The 25,300-nt window shown below is 45.4% G+C and overlaps 1 protein-coding gene and 1 non-coding gene across 3 annotated transcripts in view; both read left to right on the plus strand.

The window, feature by feature from the left end:
* PLPP1 (phospholipid phosphatase 1) overlaps positions 1–25,300 on the plus strand; it is a 125,204-nt gene that overhangs the window by 37,038 nt on the left and 62,866 nt on the right. Inside the window, exon 2 of one of the 2 annotated variants that reach the window (XM_077462720.1) lies at positions 2,815–2,969. In XM_077462720.1, the coding sequence (XP_077318846.1) occupies positions 2,815–2,969 (155 nt within the window). Of the gene's footprint in view, positions 1–2,814; positions 2,970–19,444; positions 19,597–25,300 lie in introns of both variants that reach the window. The other variant, XM_077462721.1, reaches the window with a different exon arrangement.
* On the plus strand, positions 18,982–19,088 carry LOC143941495 (U6 spliceosomal RNA). The gene has a single exon (XR_013264186.1). It is a non-coding gene; the product is annotated as a U6 spliceosomal RNA (small nuclear RNA).

Below are 25,300 nucleotides of genomic sequence, written 5' to 3' on the forward strand. Positions count from 1 at the left end.
TCATGCTTTATAATTGCAAGCACTCGTGGGATGACGACAAACTGCGGTACCTAAAAAAAAAAAAAAAAAAAAAAAAAAAAAAATCTCAGTAAGCGGCGCTTTAAAAAAATTTTCCGGTTACCAGGTTACAGTTACAGAGGAGGTCTAGTGCTAGAATTATTGCTCTTCCTCTGACGATACCTGACATGTGTGATTTCAACACCGTTTACATATGCGGGCGCGACTTTCATATGCATTTTCTTTGATTCGCAAGCTCGCGGGGGCGGCGGACACTTAAGTAATTTTTTTTTTTTTTTTTTTTTTTATTTATTTTAAAATTGTTTTAAAAAAAAAAAAAAAAAATTGGATCACTTTTATTGCTGTCACAAGGAATGTAAACATCCCTTGTGACAGTAATAGGTGGTGACAGGTACTTTTTGTGGAGGGATCGGGGGTCTAAAAGACCCCCCCACCTCTCCTTTACACTTCAAAGTATTCAGATCGCTGTTTTCGTCGATTCTGAATACTGCATATATATTTAAATCCGACGCCATTGGCAGCCGAGTAAATGGGAAGTGACGTCATGACGCCGCTTCCGTGTTTACTATTAGGAGACTGGAATGAAGCCACTTACGGCTTCATTCCTGTTCCTCCCCAGCCGCCGGAGGCATTGGATTCACCATCAGTGCTCCCGATTGAACGGGAGCCCCGGTAAGAGCGGTGGGAGGGGGATGTCCCCTCCCGCTCCTCCGGCATAACAGCCGAGCGGCTTTTAGCCGTATTGGTGGTTATGGCTGGAAAGCCAATCGCCCGCTCTAAAAAACGGTACCGGGATGATGCCTGCAGGTGCAGGCATCGTCCCAATATAACCCCCGGAAGCCGAGTACGCACATCTGCGTACGCTCGGTGGCAAGGGGTTAAACTCATTTGGTGCCTTATCTGCATAAAATTAGCCTCAGAACCTAATTCATAGGTGTACAGGTTTAGTGCCGGTTCACACTATTGCGATGTGAGAACCCTGCGAATCAGCTGCGGGTTCCCGCATCACACCCGACACGCACAGCAGTTCACACTGCCATATGCGACCTGCTGGGGAGTGCCATTATATGTTAACACCCCCAATTCAGCTCACATATCGCACTGCAAACTAACTGAGACATGAATCACATACGCATACACACATACGATCCAATTCTGGTTGGAACAGAAAAATAGGGTCCTGTGCGTGTTTGGACCGAATGTGATGTGATATCAGCTGACATCGAAACCGCACAGACATCGCATGTAATGTGAACAGCAGTGGCGCTGCGAATTACATGCAATGTCTGGCATCCCAATAGTGTGAACCGACACTTAAAGGGATGAGGTGGCAACCCTAGATCAGGTCCATCTGAAAAACTGATCGCCCCTTCGCATGAAAGGGGCCTACTCGAAGCAGGAGGGCTGTACAGGAGCCTCCTGTACAGCCCTGTTAAAAAAAAAAAAAAAATTGTAGAATCATACTTGTCTAGGTGGATGCTGCATCTATCACCCATTCGGCTCTAACGCTGAGGACCAAGTGATCGAACACCGCCGATCACTCTGTTCTCAGGGCTCCCTGAGCAGAGAGCTGTAGACTTCCAGTCACCGGCTTTCCGCTCTGCCCCCTTCCTCGCTCACTGAAACACTGGGCTGTGGAGTGGGCAGATCAGACTCTCATCGGCTCGCTGCGAGGCCGAGCCAAATGTCGGTCCAGGCATGTGGGTGGATCCCGACTTCACTGTCGTGATCTGGCCTGAACCTTGTCTGGCTCTGTCATATCAGCCAGCAGTGGGCTTCTGCCCACTATCAGCTGAAAACTGGTCGCAGTAGTGCAGGACGAACTGCACTCTTGTGATCCACAGGAGAAGTACAGCCAAACGAGCTTTGGCTGTACTTCTAGAGAACTTGCTGACAGCAGGAGAGAGCAGAGCTGATGGCTTTTCATTGTGTTACTGTTCCTTCATTGTCCAATTGGCAAGCAGAGGGCAGGAAGGCGACACCATTGTAGTGGCATGCTGGCCATACATGGCTTGCATTTTGGCCAATGAATCATCCAACATTTGAGCTGTGGGTGGCTTGTTATGGACCACTTGGTTTGCAAAAATTCAAGCTAATAATTGAAGGAGCTGTGGAAACTATTGCTCACCGAGCAGTAACTGCAGTCAATCAGATGCATTCTGTTTGGGTTTCCTTTATATTCTGACCATAGCATGTAGTGCTGCTGCTGCGTCCAGAGGAGGTGCCTATAAACTCTATAGACCAGGGGTGTCCAAACTACGGCCCTCCAGTTGTTCAGGAACTACAATCCCCATCATGCCTAGTCATGTCTTTGAATGTCAGAGTTTTACAATGCCTCATGGGATGTGTAGTTCTGCAACAGCTGGAGGGCCGTAGTTTGGACACCCCTGCTATAGACTATCCACCTTCGTGGGATCATCTGAAGGAGTCCTAATGGAATAGATGTTTCAGAAAGATAGCTGATTGCATTTTACCTGATGCCTAAGCTGATTTCACAGCAAAGTAATATCACACAGTCAGTGTCACATGTATTATAGTTTATTGAAAAAGTACTTTGTCCCCGATGTCACAACACACACTAACCTGCCCTCACCGAATAAAAAAAAAAATAAAAAAAAAAAATATATATATATATATATATATAATATTAGATGCCCTGCCTGGAATACCTTGAATTTTTTATTAATGAGCTGATTCACCTGCATGGGTTTCCCTTAGCGCACACCGCAGTAGCTTTATTCTTCCATCTGGTATTGGTAGTCAAGGCTTCTTAATTTCTCTTTTCTCCCTCTACAGCTGGCCTGCCTCTGGGCATATTAAAGTTGATCACAAAAAAGCCGTATCAGAGAGGGTTTTTCTGTAATGACGACAGCATCAAGTATCCCTTCCATGACAGTACCGTCACCTCCACAGTACTCTACACAGTAGGCTTCACTGTGCCCATATGCTCAGTAAGTAGCTGAATCTACAGACAACGAGAGCGTCTTTCAGGTCGCATCTTGAAGACCTAGTTCATTTTTGCCAAAAAAACTGCCTAATGTAGATGGGGGGGCATCTGTAGATGAAAACAAACTGTGCAACTCTGACCGATGTTGAATAATACCCTTGTATAGGTGTAGGCCATGTATATGCTTCATGAAGCCTGGTTGAAAAACTCCAAGGGGTTGCATCTGCCTGTCCTGCCTTGTTGCTAGGACTTTGCTAAGAAATCCCCAGCTGCTACTAAACGCTATCACAGGATCAAGCTTTCAAACATTGAGCTCAGAGCTACTGCATCAGAGGAGAGGAAGTTCAGGTGAGAGGGTTTAAAGTCCTAATGAACCACACCTTAAAAAACAAAAAACAAAACAAAAAAAACCCTGCAAAACGATGCATGGCATGCTAGTACATTATGAAATACGAAGCCCTCCAGCGGCATGCGGTCAACCACTGACAGGCTTCTGTCATCACTCTGTCTTCCTTCTGAGTTCGCATGCTCCAGCCGTCTGATTGGCCAAACCACCATGACGTCACTCCCGCGCAGGATCACGGACCGCGGCACGAAGCTCTGAAGAGATGGCACAGGTATGCCGTCCATTCAGAGCACATGCGCCAGTGACATCACCTGCTGCATGCAGTGTGAATATCTCCTAAACCGTGCACCTACAGGTAAGCCTTAATATAGGAAGGGCTTTACTCCACTTTGGTCATAGCTAGACATGTTATTATTTACAGATGCCCCTCATCTAAGGGCTCATGCACTTGGGCGGATTGGCTCATATAGCAAAAAAAAAAAAAGTTTTTGGCCAACAAGGAGGCACTAGTGTAGTGTAGAGTCCACTGCCAAAAAAGTTTGTCAAATTCAATGACCGTCTGAAAACTGCTGGGAGCTGGACACTGTTTTGAGTGGTACTCTCATCTTAAAGTGATCTTAAAGGCTTGACTTTAAAAAAGCAAAAAAACAAACATTTATAGTTTTGCACAGAGCAGCCCCGATCCTCCTCTTCTCGGGTCCCCGATGGCACTCCTGGCCCCTCCCCTCCTGCTGAGTACCTCTTGCTATGGGGATACCCGAGCCACTGCTCTGTGTGCCTATTCACATATACAGCCATGACTCTCTCCTGCCCCCCCTCTCTCCTCATTAACTCACTGGCTGTTGACGCAGTTGCTATCTCAGCAAATGAGGAGAGGGAGACTGCACATCAATGGCTCGCGATGGGGGTTTGGGAAGGGGCTGCTGCACACAAGATTTTTTTTTTTTTTTTTCATCTCATTGCATAGAATAAGACCACTTTAAGCTGCATGCATTCAAGGATAGACACCCCGAATGCAGGTATTCCACTGCCTTGTTGATTTTTCACAGGCAGGCGGCAGCGTGCTGGATGATGTACCTGTGCCTCCCGGGTGCCCAAAAGCGACTAGCCACACTGCCCATAGACATAAGCCCTAAAGGAGGTTGTAACTGTATACTCCATCAGAATACAGAGCATTTCAAGCGTGCCTATCGAACATGCTGCACACACAGGCAGAAGTGAGTGAACTCGTTAGTTATCCAACCCCGGAGAGCCTCTATCAATATATCAGAACGATCCTACCTACACGATACAGGTTTTGCTTCCAACCTGGAGCAGTGTCTCATGCCCATAGTAAATACAGTAAGTAATACAGTACTCATGCCAATACCATATTGGATGCACGCTTATTCTAGATAGTGATCAGTGTCGGTGAATATGTTACTCACATTGTTGGTTTTTCATTCTTGACAACTAATGGCAGAAGATTTGGAACAATGCAATTGGAAAAAAATCTGCAGCCCAGGCAGAGGGCACTTTTCACTTTATTTAACAGATATATAACCCAAATAAGAGAATTTACATGTTCGGGTTTACTTACATTTTAACCAATAACCAGAGTATTCTGCAGCTGGATGGAATAATCAGTTATCTGTATTTGGGTGTGTCTAAAGCTTGGGTTACCGTCATCTTTAGGGATGAAGTTTTAATTCTCATATTTTTTATTTTTTTTTGAATGTGCAATTTACTGACTAATGGCATTCATGTAAGAGAAAATGAGTCACACTTTCCTCTTTTGTAATGGAATTAAATCCTAAAAAAAAAAAAAAAAAAAAAAAAAAAAAAGCGACAAGTTGTCCACATTGTCAGTGTGGGCCTGGAGCCTCGTTTCGGACGCTTGTCAATACGGTACAGAATGCCATGACATCATTTGAGATCATAATGAACTGTTGTGTTGAACAATGGGACGTGTGTGCGATGGGTGCCTGTTTGTAAAGAAAACAAGTGTACAGGACCAGGCCAGGAGATCTCTGCAACTGCTAGCTTTACATTTTGTGCGATGGAGGATGGCATGCAAAGCTGCACAAAAGCATGGTGGTTCCATTCATTCTTAAACCCCAATGCACCTTGCTAACATGCACACAAAAATCACGCACCAAGATGCATGGTAACAAAGTGCGATTTAAAAAAAAAAAAGAAAAAGGGTCATGCACTTCGTTTGTGTGTGTGTTTGTTTTTTTTTTTCCTTTTCTTTTCTTCACACCTCCTGGTAGCCCACTGAAATGAATATGCTGCCCTAAACACGACACACTAAAGTGCGTACACACCTGCATCCTAATGGAAATGTTAAAGCGATTGTAAAGGTGTGTTTTTTTTTTTTTTTTTTTTTTTTTTATAACAAACATGTTATACTTGTCTCCTCTGTACAGTTGGTTTTGCACAGAGCAGCCCACGATCCTCCTCTTGGGTCCCTCTTCACTTCTTCTGGCCCCTCCCTCCGTTTTGAGTGCCCCCTCAGCCAGCAGCTTGCTACAGGGGGCACCTGAGCCGTGTCACAGCTCCTTGTATCCATTCAGACAGGGAGGCCTGGCCCCACCCCCCTCTGCCTGATTGGCTGACATTAATCGACAGCCACTTTAATTAAGGCTGACTAATCGACAGCCACGGGAGCCAAAGGCGCCGCTGCTGTGTCTCAGCCAATCAGGACGAGTGTCCTGGATGGCTGAGGGGATTGTGTACATCTCTGGAGAGAGAAGCTCAGGTAAGTACTAGGGGGTGCTGGGCAGGCTGCTACACACAGGTTTTTCTTAATGCATAGACTGCATTAAGATAAAAACAAAACCTTCTGCCTTTACAACTCCTTTAAGTATTCTCATTCCCCAAGACTGAAGAAAACAAATATACAGCCCAGCTTATGCAGTACACCCTGCGTTTCTTTGTTTGTGGTTGGCAAATGCATGCTGAGACAGGTTTTTCTACAAAGCTTGTCAGGTCCTAAATGAATATGTAAATGGTCCGCAATGTGTGGCAGGCTGTGTTTTTAACTATGCTGTCTGAGCATGCTCAGATAACAATGCTTGTTCATAAGGGCTCACCTTTTTTGGTCATTGTGTTACATGATCATCATAATGCTGTTAAAGGCACAGTGCTGTCTGCTCTATGTGCAGAGCTGCAAGGAAACTCCTTATCTATGTTATTTGCTTTATCCATTATATATATATATAGTAGGTGAGGTTGAAAAAAAGACACAAATCCATCAAGCCCAACCTATATAGTGCCTGATATATGAAGTGTGCTAAAGGTTACATTTTTGTCTTATGAATAGGAGCCGATCCGCTTTTTTTTTTTCTTAAACGTGTTTTTTACCACCAGCATTTCATATTAATGCTATGTGTATGTTGTACCTCTTTTGTACTTGTGTTAAAAAGTATCCTGTTCTTACTGTATTTCTTCCTTTTGTGTGAAACCGCTGGTGATCCTGCCAGTCTTGCATGCTTTCCTATTTTAAAGTGACTACGCTAGGCATAGAAGCACAACTTTCCCATCATGGTCAGTTTTCTGGCTGTGCTAAGAACACAGCCTGCCTCTCTCCTCCAGAGGTCAGACTTGTGCTGACACGCCCACCTTTACTGGGAAGATCCGTGTATTGCTCTCTTTCTGCCCCCTCCTGACACCACCTGCTGCAGTCTACACCTTCTATCTAGCTGACAACAGACTGTGTGTATATGTATGTATGTATGTGTGTATATATATAATATTTATTTGTGTTTAAAGCCCTTGTCAAGTTTTTATTTCTGTTTGTTGAGGAGATTCACCCTCTCTATTTTTTCCCAGGTGACTATTGTTCCCAAGACATAGAATGAGACAAAATTCCAAGCTTTAGAGCTCATTTGAAAAGAGTTGAGGGGAAATCTTCCAACGGTGTTGCCTGTTTTTTGAAAACGGTCCCACTTTGTAGCGTTTCAGATCTTACAGATCACTAAACTCACAATTTTGAATCCTGTGGACCATTAACATGTATTTTATATATTTTTTTTCTATTGAAAAAGCCCATGGCGTGCAAAACACACCCAAAAAACTTCCACCCGGTGCATAAAAAAAGTGCACACACATAAAGAGTGAAACACTAAAAAGTGCAGACGGTGCCTGATGTCCTCCAAAAGAAGGACCATACCCTGATCCCCCGGGGCGTTAGGCTCCAGACAGGGACTGAGGTACCAGACTCAACAAGTGGTCTCCCAGACAAAACCGGGAGACCTGCCGAAACAGAACCTCCTAGGTACTTGGTACTATGGGGGCTTCCCCGAAGGTAGGCCCCCCCCAATGGAGATTGGACCAAGCCAGAAGGCCTATGTCCGCTCTCCCATTTTATATGCCTTATATACACACAATGCTCCGGCTCTCTGCCCCCCTCCCCCGGATCACACTGTGACCTTATATACACACACAATGCTCCGGCTCTCTGCCCCCCCCGGATCACACTGTGACCTTATATACACACAATGCTTCGGCTCTCTTCCCCCCCCCCCTCCTCAGCATCACACTGTGGCCTTATATACACACACAATGCTCCGGCTCTCTGCCCCCCTCCCGCTGCATCACACTGTGGCCTTACACAGACTCTTCATTGGATCTCACCGCCTTATCCAGCCACATGCTCCCTCCCATAGTCCATGATCAGAGCTGCCATTGGAAGGCCACTTATTCTTCACCTACCGATCACTGCACTACTCCTGGTACATCCCTCTGAGTACACAGGAGCTGGAACTACAGTGGAGGCATCAGTTACCAATGTGTGCTGACCACATTGACTGTCGGTGTGCATTGAGAACAACACTGGAAACAACATTAAGTGGTATACAGCCACCACAATGTTGATTTACAGCAGACCTCCTGGGGACCACCAACATATTTCCTGTGGACCATCAGTGCTGCATAGTGTGTACTTGTCTTAATCCAGAGCACATGTCATTACTGCGTGCTGCATAGTTCCTCTGTTATCTATATGAGTGACTTCTGTTAAGTTTTCCTGGCAGCAAGAGAAAAAGGTGATGGGAGAGATCTCCAGCACACAGCCTGTTATTGACAGCCTCAGGTCTGTTCTTGTGTGGAAGGGTGTGTCTTTTCTCTCCAATCAGCTCTCAAAGCTTTCCTCTCTGAGATCTGCCATGTGTAACTTCAGCTCTCCACCCCCTTTCCTGAACTCAGACAAGCTTTATACTTTTTGGAGGGCTGAAGAGCAGAATGCAGATAAACAGGTACAACTTATGTAGGAGGATTAGTTTCATCTCTGTATCTTTGGAGGCCAGACATTTCAATGAGTATATGCCATGTGTGCAGCCTATTGCATTAGGATGTGCACCCCAAAGCTCAAAGGTAGTTTATTTTATATTTATTATTAAAGTGTATATATATATATATATATATATATATATATATATATATATATATATATATATATATATATATATATATATATATATATATATATATATATATATATTTTTTTTTTTTTTTTACAATTCTTTTAAGAGTCCCACTGTGGGGCTTTGGTGACTTATCAGGGGTTTAAACAGACCCCTGATAGATGGACAGAGGGAAGCCGGAAGTGCTGTGGGGGGAGGGCTTGGGTAGCCGGGGGAATTTGCGCTGCATGGGGTAATTAGGGTGTGCCCAGGCATTCCTGGCACACCCCATATGCACGCTATAGTATATGCAAGGATTTACAACCACGTTAACCTACACTCTTGTCAGGGAATTCTAGAACTAAGCTCTGTTACTTGTTAAAGGGCTAAGAACTAACACTTCCCAAAAAGGCCCTCAACAGAAAAGTCTCCATGCACATGGCAAATGGCATCCTAAAGCCATGACTGTGGTCTTTCCACATATAGTGTTTAGAATGGCGAGCACTCTGCTTTGTATTTTCCCTGGTCCGGGCTCAGCTTAGAAGGTCAGTATTATAAGAACTTGGGTAGTGGGGAAGTCAGAAGGCTGAGTTGTCGTGCCTGAGAGAAGTTTACCTTTTTAAGGGAAAAATATTCCTCTGCTTGCCTCTGTGTATGGAGAAGAATGTCTCTTCTCAAGTGTTCATTATCAGCTGGCGAAAATCTACTTCTTTGTGTCCATAGCATGTAAAAATAGAATTGATGGATTGAAAATGGCTGCTGGAATGCGAACTCTTCCGCAGCTGCCAGCCCTGAGACGGAGCAGCCGGAGAGAAGGGAGGATTTCCCAGTAATGGCCTATTGTCCACATTGTGCAACTTTGAAGGCGTCACAGGAAGAGGTCTAATATTTGTCCCCTTTGTAATGAAATTACTGCTGGTTTAATTATCTTTTATGGCCTGAGATAAGGCTGTGATTGCATTACACCATTCTCCATGTGAAACCATAAATGACAACCGTTTAAATGTCGTGTTTTGTTCTGTTTCCGAGAAATAGGTTTCAGTTTTCTCTGGTGTCAATTCTTCGGGCAGGCCACTAATAGTCCCATGTATGTCTGTCTGAAAACCTACCGAATACATTTATTTATTTTTTCTGTATGCTATCTAATATCTGTTGGGCTCAATTCACAAAATGAACACACCAGGGTAAGGATGCTTATTTTAACCCGCCATCTGTATGCATACATGCAGGCTCTTGGCGGGTGGGCTTTAACGTCAAGAGGCCATATAAGAAGAAAAAAAAAATATCTCTCTATCTCTCACCCTGCATGCTCCCAGATCGGATCGGAAAAGCTCCCAGTATGATTGGGAGCTTTCCAATCATTTGACCACTGTGACAGCCAGTCACAGCGGTCACATGACCTGGATGCCCGCCTCTTTGCATCTCAAAGCTGTTAAAGAGCCGGGAGTTGGCAGCGGGAAGGGGGTTAAAAAAACGCACACCTAGTTCACCTCCTGAAGACGTAGGAGGACTCTACCCTGACCCCCAGGACACAAGGCTCCTGACAAGGGAAAGGCTCCACTTGGTCCACCTAGTCAAAAAGCTTGGTGGACCCCTCTCCTCATGGTCAGCCAAAATCGAGCCCACATGTACTAAGTGAGGGGCTCCACTGAAGAGAGAGCCCTTGGCTCAGGGGAACTTTAAGCGGAGCTACAAAAAGTGTATTTAATGACTTTTATTAAACACACTTGCCTGTCCCACAATCCAGTGATGTGGCCACCTGAAGCCTCGCTTCTCTCCCTCTCCTCAGCGCCAGCAATGCAAGTGTGGGCACCCCACTTCCTCTGCTCCATAAGTGGAAGCTGGGTACCTGTCAAAACTAAGTACCCCCCCCCCCCCCTCAACAAAGTGGCATGTCAGGATTCCTTAAAGTGTAAGTTCAGTTTTTGGGAGGAACTCCGCTATAAAGTGGTTGTGCAGCCTAAATGTTTTTTTTTTACCTTGATGCATCCCTTGCATTAAGCTAAAAAATATTTAGGTGTCAGCATCCCCGCTTTCACTTACCTGAGCCCTCATTCGATCCTGCGATGTGCACATCTGCAGCTCTGCCCTCCCCTCGCTTCCAGGTCTCGCTGACTTCCTGGGCCATCGGGAGCCATTGGCTCTCAGTGCTGTCAATCAAAGCCAGTGACGAGGCAGCGGGGGGGGGGGGGGGCTGAGCTCACCTGATTTAAGGTGGTCACTGATGAAAAGTTATGATCTGAGATTGCTCTTCCTTGTCTTTCTCTTGGTTCCAGGGCAGTCTCACCCTAGTCTCCTGGCATTCTTCGGTGACTTTATAGGTGTCTATAAATCTTAAGGTCTCTTTCCAGCTGTCGTTTAGGAAGTGTAGAGGAAATACTATGAAAATCAACTTTCTGCTTTTAGACCTGACGGGAAAAGGGAGTTTTTATTTATTTTTTTTTCTCTTCTCCTTTTGGCCTTGCTGTTTGTTTTTATAGTTCTCTAGCCAAGTGCTAAATATTTCTGATTTATTTTGAAAGCTGTAATCAAGGCCAACAACCAGGTGTGTGTATCATAACTTTGCTAGAGCGCTTTATTCCTGGATGTTCTCTACATTTGTACCCTCCTTCTTCCTTTTTTTATTTAGAAGTAGAGGAGTATATATAGTTATTTTAGAACTGGCATCTGTTCTGTTGGAGTAAATGTATACTGCTATTGACTTGTTTGTTTGTGTATATATATCTGTTCAGTCATATCCAACTCTCAGATCTATGGACGCCATGTCTGATAGACTCGAAAGCCTTATTCCATAGATTCTATTCCTTGCCAACATTTTGCGAGGTAGGTCGCCAGGTCTTCTCTAACCCTCTCCAAATGCTCGACTTGGGACTGGCATGCAGAATTTGATAAACTGTGCATTCGCCAATTTGTACATGTACTAGCGCCAATTTACACAGGAGCCAATTGACCTACCAGCTTGTCTTGAAAATTCACGGGAACACTGGAATAATTATTATTTTTTTTCCAATGTAAATATGCCTCACCATGAATGAACTGAATATAACAAAGGAAAAATTATGTATTAAACTTAACTGCAGAAGAGAAAAGTCAAGTCACTGATTTTATGAGTTCTGTCTGGTAAGACCTGGCTTGCAGTCTCCACTCTAATTCATCCCAAAGGTGTTCTATTGGGTTGAGGTCAGAACTTGTGTTGTGTTGTGCAGGCCATTCAAGTTCCTCCACCTCAAACTTGCTTTATAGACCTTGCTTTGTGCACTGGTCCAAGTCATTTGGTGGGGGTTCAGGAGTTGGGCTTGGCCCCTTATGCCACATACACACAACCAGACTTTTCGACAGAAAAGTTCCAGACAGAGCCAATCCGTCGGACAATTCGATCATGTGTGGGCTCCATCGGACCTTTGTTGTCCAAAAATCTGACTGACTTTAGAAATCGAACATGTTTCAAATTTTTTTTCGCCGGAACTCCGCCGGACCCAGTTCCTATCGAGAAATCCGCTCGTGTGTATGTCAGTCTGACGGATGAAAACCAACGCTGGGGCAGCTATTGGCTACTGGCTATCAACTTCCTTATTCTAGTCCGGTCATACATCATCACGTTTGAATCCGTTGGACTTTGGTGTGATAGTGGGTGGCCAAGTCCGTTCATTTGGAAAAGTCAGTCGGAACTCTGCCGACAGTCTGTCAGGAAGACCGTCGGACCTAGTACATCAAAGTCCGGGGGTGTGTACATGGCATTAGTTCCAGTGGAGGGAACTCTTAAGGTGTGGGCATACCAAGACATTTTAGGCGATTTCATGATCTCAAATTTGTGGGAACAGTTTGGGGATGGCCCCTTCCTGTTCCAACATGACTGTGCACAAGGTCTATAAAGATATATAAATTAGCGAGTTTGGGGTAGAGGAACTTGACCTGGCCTGCATAGTCCTGACCTCAACCCGATAGAACACCTTTTGGGATGAATTGGAGTGGAGACTGCAAGCCAGGGCTTCTCATCCTACATCAGTGCCTGACCTTACAAATGCGCTTCTGGAAGAATGGTCAAACCTTCCCATAGACGCTCCTAAACCTTGAAGACAGCCTCCCCAGAAGAGTTGAAGCTGTTATAGCTACAAAGGGTGGGCCAACTCCATATTGAAGACTGGGATGCCAATAACTTTCATGTCCGTGTTAAGGCCAAAAGTGTCCCAATACTTTTGGTAATATAGTGTATCTCATACCCGGGGGTCTCTGTGGAAGCTGACAATCCCTATAATATTTGGTGCTACTACAGCGATCATCGCAATCTTCCATTCCTGTGCCAAGTGGCTGCCTTTGTGCACAATGATCACCAGGGGTCACTTGCTCTGAGCCTTGTATTTTTATAAAAGTGTTGAAAACGCATTTTCTGGTTGAGGGATGGTGACATCACAATCTCCACCTCATCCAATCAGTATGCCTTGTATTCATTGAAAACCTGCTGAGAAAGCCAGCAATGCCAAGTGAGTCCCCCAGTGGTTGGGGTGCAGTGAGGAAACTACGCGGCACAAGACCTAGAAGATTGCAGCTGTCGCTATAGCGGCGCTGACTATTATGTGGTTTGTCCACTATAACAGTGGTCCATCAGGCATGAGATATATGCCAAGCTGGACAAATGTAACTGTGTAGTACAGATCATACCTGGAGTGTGCTTTCCTTTTCATGCACAGAAATGTTCTGCCCTTTTGCAATCATTAATGGCACCCCCCATGCATCTAAAAACCTGAGTGTTTCACATGCACCAAACTGCATGGTGCCACATTGTTTAGTGTGGCGCGGTTTTGGGATAAGAGTTAGCGGCAACTTTTCCACATTTCTTGCTCGTAAGGCAGCCAATTTACAGGTTTTCAGATGCATGGGGGGTGCCATTAATGATGAAAGGGCTGCCCTACACGCAACACATGGGAACGTGCGTGCACTTGGTCGCACCTGTAGGTGTGAACAAAGTCTTAGCAGGGAGGGGGTTGAAATCCTTTAAAGTGTGGGGTGTTTTTTGTGGTCTGTGACCCATTTTGAAACCTGCTCCCTAAAGTAGCCCATAGATTACGCCATTTTCTAACCTCCCACCACGGGTGGACGTAAATTAAATTGCTCGATCACTTACTTTGTTGATGGCAGAATCCTTCCTGCTGCCAGAGAGCGTGGGGAGCCTTCCCTGCCAGCAGAACACAATGGTCCCTGCTGGCAGCTATGATCAGAAATCGGAGAGGCTGGTTATACTGAAGTTGATTGATCGACTTCAGTACAACCAGCCTGCCCATAGATTGGTCAAATCTCGGCTGAACCAGTTGAGATTCGATCCAACTGTGGCCATCTTAATTTTCTATGGGAATAAGCAATGATAGGAAGTCTCTCCAGTGGAGACGATGCAGTAAAATTGGGGAGGATTCGAATGCCTGTCAGGTTATTACAGTCTGTATTTTTTTTTTTTTTCCTGTGACAACCTCTCCTATCGTTTATTGTCCTGTCACAGAAACAGGAAGTGAAGTAAAATCTCTCTAAAGAAATAGAAACTGGACAGAAGTATTTGGCTCCATTCACACCTGAGCACAGCGCAGCTCGTTTATTTATTTAGGTTTTTATAGCTTACTTTTGTGTTCGTGGAGCGTGGAGTGGCACCGATCATTTGAATGGGCCTCCGTCCACTCCAAAAAAATGCTCCAAAAAGCTCATGTACCAAATCTTGACACAGAGCCTGGAACATTCGACATTGGGACTCTTGCTGCAATTGTAAAATTGAAAAAAGTGACACAAGTCTCAATTGCCGCAATTGTAGCGCATTTTGTCACTTGACAATCGCGTTTGGGGTGCCATTGAGAAATAATGGTATCGCAAATGCGTTCCGCGTTTTGCTGCGATTCTGAAATCTTTGGCAAAATCATGGAAATTCAGATCGCCTTCTTGCAAATGGAGCATTACCACTTCCCAATTGTAATCGAATGTAAACTTTGTTTTGCCTATAATTGGACTGGAAATAAAACACGCACACTGAAAAAAAAAAAGGGAATGTATCTAATTGGGTGGTCATATTCTCACGGCATTGTGCGTTTTTTGTTCCCCATTTCTATGATTAAGTGCGATGTTTGGCTTAAGCCTTAACCTGACCTTTTTTAAGTTGCGATGATTGTAGTTGTTGGTTTAGCGTGTGAAGTCTCCTCTGCTACACCCTTCTATGAGAGAGGCAGGATGGATTTCGGAGGGAGCTAATAATAGGATGGGCGTGTGACCTTCTCCTCTCGAGGCGTATGTGGTTATTAAAGTTTGTCGTTGACATTAGACCATCACACGATCCCCATCGAGAACCTTTGGACTTTCTGGTGCCGAGCCATTTATTACTTGCAAATGTTAATGGCTCTTTAATCAGCCATGTGTTGGTGAGAAATGGAGCTTTAAAGTCCTCACATTCACAAGAGTTTAAAAGAATAGTGGTTCTTGTTGCCTATGGTTCTTTCCTGTCTGTATGTAGTCCAGTATGTCGTATTAAAAAGATGAGTTATCTGAATAATAAAAAAAAAGAATAATAATATGAAATATATATATGTACGATATATATATATATATATATATAATCTCTCTATTATATTATGTGCACGGTAAGGGATTAACATCATCAAGTTTCTTTTCCCCCATTCTATATCTTGTTACCTATAGCTATTACCTTTTTGTACCACCCCCCTCCCTTTAGAATGTAAGCTCTATGAGCTGGGCCCTCCTGTACCTTTTGTATTGTACTGTAATTGTGTTGTCCCCCCCTATACATTGTAAAGCGCTACGTAAACTGTTGGCGCTATATAAATCATGAATAGTAATCTTGTTAAGTTGGGAGCAGAGGAGGACTGGGCTAGGGGCAGGGGGACATTTTACGTTCTATAGGTACCAGCTTCGTTCTCATGTCATTGATTCAAGCAAAGGGCGATCTATCAGCATGGACTTAATTTGTGGATTTGAGATATCATGTGACCAAATACTTGGAGCCGCAAGACAAGCTGATCCTGAACATTTTGAAAAAGGGGGGTTGAATAAACCCTTGTCTTTTAGAACCCTCAACCTTTCACCATGTCGCCATCCAGTTTACCATGGCACATAGTACTTTTCTTTAGCTCACAAAAAGATGTCCCTACCATGCCAGTTGGTTGTGTTTTGCCCCCAGGTCTAAGGTTCTCCTGGTTTGGAATCCTAATAAGCCTTTCCAATTACAATGATCCTCCCTCAGTAATCCTCTGTGAATTGTTTTCAGCCTTGGTCCTCGGGGATTACAAAGTAGCAAAGGTTTCTGTTTTAGGCTGGGTTCACACTGCTGCGGGGGGAGATCCGGATGTGATTCGCACAGCAAATCACATCCGATCTCCGTAGCACTGCGAGTTCAGCCATACAGATAGTATGGCTGAACTCGCAGCTGTCCCGCAGCAAACTCGCACAGGACCCTTTTTTGGGTCCGCAACGGAATCGGATCGCATGGGGGTTCACACCATGCGATCCGATTCCTGTGCGAGTCGGCAGATCGCACTGCGGTATGCCGACGGATCTGGGGGTGTCATTAACATAACATTGACACCCCCAGCCGTCCGCATAGGGCAGTGTGAACTGCCGGCGGGAGGTATGCGATGCGGGAAAACGCCGCGGATTCGCGGCGTTCCCGCATCGCAGCAATGTGAACCTAGCCTTATGAAGGAAAAGCACAGCTGCAATGCCCAAAGCAAGTTTTCCACTGGAAAGCTTGGTGAAGGCAGTCTACATATTTTATCCTGAGTATTACATCTTTGACAAATACCACACAAATATTAAATACCAATGTAAAGATGTCAGTGTATGAAGTGTGGTACAATTACATTGTGAAAACCAAACAAAATATACAAGTAACTAGTATTGATTAAACACCTAAAGTTTGGCTTTACAATCTATCTTTTTTTTTGTTTTTCTAAATGCTCTTGGAAGCATTGGGTCTTGACTGGGTGGTTTCCAGGCTTCGGACTTCCATGTACAGAAACACTTAATGTCTTCAGCCTACAATAAAGGAATTCAATGTAAAGAGCCTAAATCTAAGAACAAAAATGTAAAATATTGTGGCTTCACAGTCCTCAGATTTGTTGATTGCATTAGCTCTCTATTTTTTTAAATTTTTTTTAAATTTTCACCTGGTGATCCTGCCAGTAACATAATTCCACTATCTTACTGACTGGTATTCATGGAGGAACAGAGGTGTAGGGAAGTTGTTGTGTTTGGGTGGTGTAGTGGTTAGCACTCTCGCCTAGCAGTAAAAAGGGTCGCTGGTTCAAATCCAAACTACGACACTATCTTCCTGGAGTTTGCATGTTCTCCCTGTGCCTACGTGGGTTTCCTCCGGGTACTCTGGTTTCCTCCCACACTCCAAAGACATGCAGGTAGGTTAATTGGCTTCTGTCCAAAATTGGCCCTAGTATATGAATGAGGACCTTGGATTGTGGGCTCCTTGAGGGTAGGGACCAATGTGAGTGTGTAATGTACAGGGATAGGGACAATTGTAGACTCACTCCAGTTGAACTGGATGGACTGGTGTCTTTATTCAACCTTACTAACTATGAAACTATGTAGCTGTCTACAGACCCCCCCCCCCCCCTTTCTTTATAACATGAAATGTGTACTGCCATTCACAAAGGGAGCTGGGAACAATGAAGGATAACAGTCAGCAGAGTCAGGAATGGACTTGTATTGTTAACAAATCAAAAGGGAGCAATAAAGATAAATTTGTTAGGCTACATTGACACTTGTGCATTGCTGGAACGTGTGCAAAATCATGTGCTTTCCTGCAACACATACAAGGGGCAGCCCTTTAGCAGATACACAGCAGTGCCTGTAATTCGTGTTGGTACTGCACGTATTTTACTAATGAGCGCATTCATGCGTGTCTAAAATCATGGTAACAAAGTACCATGCATTTTGGTGTGGTGTTATTTTTAAAGAGGCAGGGACTCGTGCGTAGGGAATGCCATTAAAATTAGTGGGCTGCTCCATGCGAGAACACGTAAAAATAAAATCCCACTACATCGCACCTATATAGTGTGAACAGAGCCTTGGGTTTGCATACTCATTATAGTATCTAAAGAGTAATGAAGGGGTGATGTCTGTGTCTTTGCTGGGGAGAGTCACCATCTATATTTGTCCTGGTGATCGTTGCCAGCTAGAGACTTATGTGAAAACTAAAATTTCACAGGTGCCACCAGAACATAAGAGAACTGGAATTTCCTCTCACTTTCTGCTGTCATTTAAAGATAAACATGTCCCTACATATCCCTTTTGCCTCCATTGTAAAATATTATTTCTGTTTTTCCTTGGAAAGATTTAAAGGTAAACTAAGGTTCACATTGTTGTGGGTGGGCTTATTTCATAATATGCAAGTATGCACTATATTACTGACTTATCTGCCAGTGCTATCCCTTCAGTGATGGTCCACTGCCGGCTCCTCCTGGGTTTGGTGTTTTCAGCCATCATGTTTGGCTGGCCCAGGGTGATGTCCTTTCCTTGCATGCCAGAAATGCACTTCCTGAAAATTCGTTCCTCAGTGTGCAATTAAAAGAACATTGCTGGAAGCGAAAAACTGACCGTAGTATGAAACATTGAGTGCAGGAGTCAGGCGTATGTAATGTAGAGGTCAGGCGTATGTGGTGGAGGTTTCAGGACTAAATAGCATAGAGTTCATAGGTCAGTAGTACCTAACATGGACTGTATGTAGTTAGGAGTAAATAATAGAGTTCAGAGGGCAGTAGTATGTAATGCAGAGAAAAAGGGCTAGGAGCGTTTGGTAGTTTAATGCTATTTTTCCTCAACACTATCTATGAGCTATTGGAAACGTTAAATTAGCTGTCACTAATCATCACACTGAAAACCAATCCTTCTACAGGAAGTTCACTTTACTTATCCTGACTTAGTTGCGCCGCCATGTTTCCACTAGCTGGACTAACCTGTTGCGCTCCTCCAGGCACTGCTGGGTGAATTCTGTGAGTAGCCAGATCTGCCCAGTGGAACTGAGCAGCCATAGGGAGAAAGTGAGATACCAAGTCTGAGTGGTAGCAGGCGCAGTGGGGGGGGTCACAATCTAATCATCTGACACGATTGGTATTTCGGACCCCTGGTCTGAACTGTAGCTATACTTTGCTAAAGTACAAGAACTTTGTAGTGCTTACAAGTACCTGCGTTGGTGCTAAGTATGATCCCCGTGAAATTGCTTCAATCTTAGGCCCAGGCTCTTATCAAGGGCCTGAACTAATGGCCAAATTGAAATTAGGCATATCGTCCTCGCTTCGGCAGGACATATACTAAAATTGGAACGATACAGAGAAGATTAGCATGGCCCCTGCGCAAGGATGACACGCAAATTCGTGAAGCGTTCCAAAAAAATAAAAAAATAAAAAATAAAAAAGAAATTAGGCATATCTGTCTATTTTAGCTATCAGTATACACTAATGATTATAGTTTATTCATTACCTTCATAAATATGGGAATTCATGCATGTAGTAATTGTTGTTCACAGTAATCCTTCCTCTTTCTGCCTTATAAATCCATCTGGGATTCGCTTTCTCTCACATAAGTGAAGCATGCACCAAAATAGTCTTCTTTTATTCTAGTGTTTCCTGTTTTTGCTTCCCACTTTCTCTGCTTCTTGTCCGCCTAATCCTTTCTCATTACCTCAATGTTCATTGTGTTGTGCCATTGCTCCCTGCCAGTATTAACGCATATCTCTCTTCCTTTTGCTAGTTGGATTGCCTTTTGCAATTCTCAATTTGAAGCATAGCTCTTTCCAGCGTGGATTTTTCTGTAACGATGATTCCATCCGCTACCCGTACAAAGAAGACACAATTTCTTATGAGTTGTTAGCGGCCATAGTGATACCGCTCAGTATTATCATTGTAAGTGCTAACCATTCTTTCTTTTTATCTTCAATCTTGGGGTTCTTTCAATAATGCCCATTTTTTCTTTTCAGTGGACAGTCCTACATAACGGTATTATGGAAAGGTCATCAATCTAAATTGTTAATTTAAATTGCCCAAATTGTATTTATGAGTTTTATGATTTTCCATTAGTCAGTAAGGTCTATTTCACCATGCCTTTCAGGTTAATGGAGTCCAGCTGCATCAAAACAAAAGGTGTACAGTGTTTTATTTTTATTTTTTTAAATATGGAAAGCAGTCGCCTGCCCCCTGATAGACTGTTGCATAGAAGGACTCTTGCTCTCAGTGGGGAAGCAGTGGTCTCTCTGTAAAGGTCTGATGCCTGTTTTGTCAGCCTATATTTCTATAATCAGTAAATATCATGCACCCCGATAGGGAGTATTCTAGCTCAGATTACAGCCATGGGCCTGTCAGATCCATGTAGAGCAGGGGTCTCAAACTGACGGCCCTTTAGCTGTTGCAAAACTACAAGTCCCATCTTGCCTTTGCGAGTCTTGCTTGTAACTGTCAGCCTTGCAATGCCTCATGGAACTTGTAGTTTTGCAAATGCTGGAGGCCTGCCAGTTTGAGACCCCTGATATAGAGGGATTAATGCCTCCACACAGAGTGAGGGTCCTTCTCTGCAGCATGTTGGTAGGGGACAGGCTTTTCTACTCGGGCTTTGATTGTCTTGTAAAGAAAACCAACTGTTGGGCCTCATGCACCCTGGACTTTTTTAAATGTTTTTACAGCAGCTGTTTTTGGCTGTAGACTATTTTTTTTTTCCTACAGTCATTAAACTCCCCATCATGTTGTTGTTATTATTATTATTATTATTATTATTATTCAGGATTTATATAGCGCCAACAGTTTGCGCAGCACTTTACAATATGAGGGTAGACAGTACACTTACAATACAGATCAATACAGGAGGGATCAGAGGGCCCTGCTCGTTAGAGCTTACAATCTAGAATCCTATGTTGTGTCCATAGGCTGTTATCAGCAGTTATGGGCAGTGGCTTTTTTGAGCAGTAAAAAAAATACCAAAACTAGTGGGTTACAAGAGACGTTTTTCAGCTGTAAAAACGCTCTAACGCTGATAAACGCTCAAAAACATTGCTCACCAGCGTCTTTTATTTTTTTATTTATTTTTTGATCCATTGAGACAAAAAAATTATTTTGTTCATTGATGATCACAGCATCTTCACCTTGACCTTAGGGTTATATTGCCCCTTTAGGAGAGGACTAGGCAGAACGTGTTAAAAACAGCAACACTTGCACAGTACTGCCCAGGGGGCAGTTCTACTGGCTATAACCCCCTCACACTGTATCCAGCAGGTCAGTTTTTTTCTGCCTAGCCCTGGGAATTTTTTTTCTTTTTTTCTGCATTTTTAATTCCTGTGATCTATAATCAACAGCCGGCCTGGGTGACAGGCTGGATAATATAGATCCTGGTAGTCTCTCCGGCCATAAAGCGTGAGCAGGCCCTAGCTACGCGCTGGGTTGGCCACGACATGCCCCGTCTGATCCAGGGGTGGCCGGTGAGCTATATGCTCTGGCGCACACATATGACCGGGCTACTGCTGTCTGTGTCAGTGTGCAATGGCCGACAGCCACCCTGTACTGCTTGGGTGATGGGTCTGTCTGTTCACACAGACACCTAGTGGATGACACAGGGGAGAGCGGACAGCAGCACAATGCAGTACCTGGGTCAGGGTGGTGAGTGCTGCGGGGGGCCCCTCAGTCTGTGACAGCTAGGAGGGTGGACATTTTGTGTGACTTGCCTTAGGTCCCTAAGTGGTGACAGGTGAGTGTGGGTCAGCATCGCGTCGGAAGCTGGCGCTTCTTCCCCAGACATCCCTGTTATTGCAACTGGTTCCCCTGCACCTGCGGTGCCTATGGACACTCTGTCGATGGTCCTAGAGGCCTTTGTTGCCAGGGTGGAGGTGGCATGCGGGCGCAAGGGGGGTAAAAAATGCCCCTTCCCCCACCGTCTTCTGGGGAAACCACTGTTTCAGATTCGGGGCCCCGCTGTGACAGGCGGCCCCTGTTCTGATGTATCATAGGATGCAGACCAGGACCGTTTGGAAAGTGAGGATGACTCAGTGTCCGGGTCAGCACAGGAAAAGATGCTTGTAGGAGCACTTATTACAGCGGTGCGGGATACCGTAAAGATGGACACGTTGGGGTTATCTACAGAGGTGTCGGCCCCTTTCAAGTCCCACAAGCCGGCCCGCACAGCTAAGGTTTTTCCTTACCCAACTTCCCAAGGTGTGGGGAAAACCGCAGTGTGCCTTTTCAGTCCCGAAACGCATGGCGGTGCGTTACAACTTTTGAGGAGAGTTTCCTGAAGAAATAGACATGTCTGATTTGTTGACCCCCCCTGGTAGCCAGGTTAAATAAACTAACCACGATTCCGGTGGAATGGACTCCTGCTTTCAAGGACCCTGCCAACAGAAGGGCCGAGGCGGTTGCATTGGGTCGTGGGGTCAACATTGTGGCCAGTGTTGGCGACGGCGCTGGTGTCAGACGCTTACTGAATGGGCTAAATTGTTGCACCGTGAGTTTGAGAAGCAACAGGCTTCCCCGGTCTGCGTGGAGCTGGTGGACCAGTTCGTGCAGGGCCTTGCGTATGTCTGTGATGCAGCTTTGAATACAGCCCCCTTGCTCTCTAGAGCCTCTGTATCGGCAGTAGTGCTATGTTGCTTGATTTGGCTAAAATGCTGGTCTGCAGACCAGGCATCTAAGAAAGCACTCGTGAACTTGCCCTTTCAGGGAGACAGGCTTTGTGGAGCCTCGCTGGATGACATTATTTAGAATGTTACTGGGGGTAAGCGTACGCTGCTCCCACAGTCCAGAAAAGGTAAGGAGCCACGCCATAGGAAAGGGCCCTCCTTTTCCGCTCAGAAGCAGATTTTTCGTCCGCCCGGGGTGGCAGGTAAGCATTCCCAGTCCGACAAGGTGCCTGCTGAGGGACAAAAGCGTCCCTGGTTTTGCGAGCCAAACAAGCCTGCGAGTAAATTTAACGCATGAAGGTTTGCCCCCGCCTGACTCTCGGGTGAGGGGTCGCCTTCTGGAGTTTGCAGCCTGGTGGACCTCTCTACTTTCCGACCAGTGGGTCTGCAAACTGGTTTCATCAGGATACACGATGATATAATTTCTTTCTTGTCCGCAAACAGATTTTTTTTTTTTTCCCTCCAACCGTCCTCTGTCACGGCTCGTCGGGAAGCCCTGTTCGACGCCGGAAAGGTTTCAGGGATTCTACGCCAATCTGTTTGTAGTCCAAAGAAGGAAGGGGTCCGTCCGGTCCTGACCTCAAGGCCCTCAACAGCTTTGTGAAGGTACAAAGGTTCAGGATGGAATCAGTTCGCACAGTGGTCGCTGCACACCATCAGGGGGATTTTATGGCATTCCTGGATATCAAGGATGCATACTTGCATGTCCCCATATGCATCAAGCATCAGAGGTTTCTGCGAATTTGCGGTCGGTGACGAGCACTACCAGTTTGTAGCTCTTCATTTTTGCATGGTGTCAGCACCGAGGGTCTTCACCGAGGTGCTAGCCCCAATTTTGGTTTTGCTAAGGCAGCGAAGGATCGCAATCGTGGATTACCTGGATGACTTCCTTCTGAGAGTAGCTTCCGCCTCAGAATTAAGGAAGGATGTGGCAATTGCCATGCAAACTCTTAGGGAGTTTGGGTACTGAACCTACAGAAGTTGGTGCCGACTCAACGCCTGGAGTACCTGGGCTTGCTTCTGGACTCCTCAGAGGCAAGAGTCTTTCTCCCTTCGGACACGCTGCAGACTCTTCAAGCTGCGTTGAAGTTTTTGGTGTCCCACAGGTGGTCGTCGCTGTGTTTTTTTTTTTTTTTTTTTTTTTTTTTTTTTTTTTTTTTTTCATGAGAGTCCTGGGTCTCATGGTAGCCACACTTGAGGCGGTACCGTATGCTCAATTCTACACTCGAGTCTTGCGAAAGGAGATCCTGTCCAAATGGGACAAATCTGTTGTACCTGGATTGTCAAATTCGGGTGAGCCAGCTAGTCAAGGATTCCCTGCTCTGGTGGCTGAGGTCGCTGGCCCTTTGGTCCGGGAAGTCATTCCTTCCTCTTCATTGGATGGTGATCACAATGGACACCAGCCTGACCGGTTGGGGGGAGGGAGTTTGGGGCGTAAAGTCAGCCCAGGGTCGCTGGACCTAGGAAGAATCCCGCCTGCCGATCAACGTGCTGGAACTCCGGGCGATCAGGCAGTGCCTCTCCACATAGTCACAGAGGCTGCAGGGGCGTCCGGTCAGGATCCAGCCGGACAACTCCACGGCAGTGGCGTATGTCAACCATCAAGGAGGAACAAGGAGCTTGGCGGCAGCACTGGAGGTCGCTCGCATCCTGTGGTGGGCAGAGCGGCGAGTGCTGGCTCTGTTGGCCGTATACATTCCGGACGTAGAAAACTGGAATGCAGACTACCTAACTCATCAGATGCTGGACAAAGGGGAATGGTGGAGCAAGCCAGATGTGGATCTCCTGGCTTCTCGACTCCATCAGAAGGTAATGAGGTTTGTGGCCAGGTCAAAGGATCCAAAGGCCCAAAGGATGTTGGTGGTCCATGGGGGCATTATCGGCTCATTTATGCTTTTCCCCCACTCAAACTTCTACCACGTCTGCTTTGCTGAGTGGGGCCCGAGGGGATTCGCCTAATTCTGATTGCCTCAGATTGGCCTCGGTGTCCGTGGTACGCCCACATGGTACGAATGGTGGCGAATGTTCCTTGGCGACTGCCAATGCGAGAGGACCTTCTGTCGAAAGGTCCAATACTTCATCCTGCTTTACCTACACTGGCTTTAAAGGCATGGCTGCTGAAAGCCAGGTGCTAAGGGACCGAGGTTTGTTGGATTCGGTAATATCCACTATGCTGGGGGCACGGAAGTCATCTTCTCGGAAGATTTATCATCGTACGTGGAAGGCCTAGATCTCAATGTGTGAGGAGAAGGAGTCGGGTGAGCGCACATACCCGATTTCCAGGATCATGCTGTTTTTGCAGCTAGGAGTGCATCAGAAACTTGCCTTAAGCACCATCAAGGGTAGATATTGGCTTTGGCTGTCTTTTTTTTTTTTTTTTTTTTTTTTTTTTTGGGCGACTCCTTTAATTGGTGTGTATGTGCAGGGGGTTCGACATGTGGTCTTTCCGGTTCTACCACCGCTACCTCCATGGGATTTGAATCTTGTACTCTCTGTGCTTCATAAACCGTTGTTTGAAAACATTAGGGAGATCCCCTTATTTACACTCTCTCAGAAAGTAGTCTTTCTAGTGGCTATTACATCTGCCAGGAGGGTTTCTGAGTTGGCGACCTTGTCTTGCAAGTCTCCCTACTTGATCCTCCACAAGGATAAAGCGGTGCTGCGTTGGCAGCCTTCGTTTCTGCCAAAGGTTGTTTCAGCCTTTCATCTAAATGAGGACATTGTGCTTCCGTCCTTATGTCATCGACCATCACACCCGCAGAGCCCGGACCACATCCAAGGAATGCAAAGCCACCTCTTTGGGGTGTATCTGTCTGCTACGGCTCCTTTTCGGAGGTCGGATTCGCTGTTTGTATCGGTGGCTGGTCCGAAGAAGGGACTGGCGATCTCATCGGCCACCATTTCTTGGTGCATTAGACAGATTGTGGTTCAGGCTTATGCCATAAGGG

The sequence above is a fragment of the Lithobates pipiens genome, unplaced genomic scaffold (assembly GCF_037356315.1).
Source record: "Lithobates pipiens isolate NorthernLeopardFrog02 unplaced genomic scaffold, aLitPip1_a1.2 Scaffold_3, whole genome shotgun sequence".
Taxonomy (NCBI): Eukaryota; Metazoa; Chordata; class Amphibia; order Anura; family Ranidae; genus Lithobates; species Lithobates pipiens.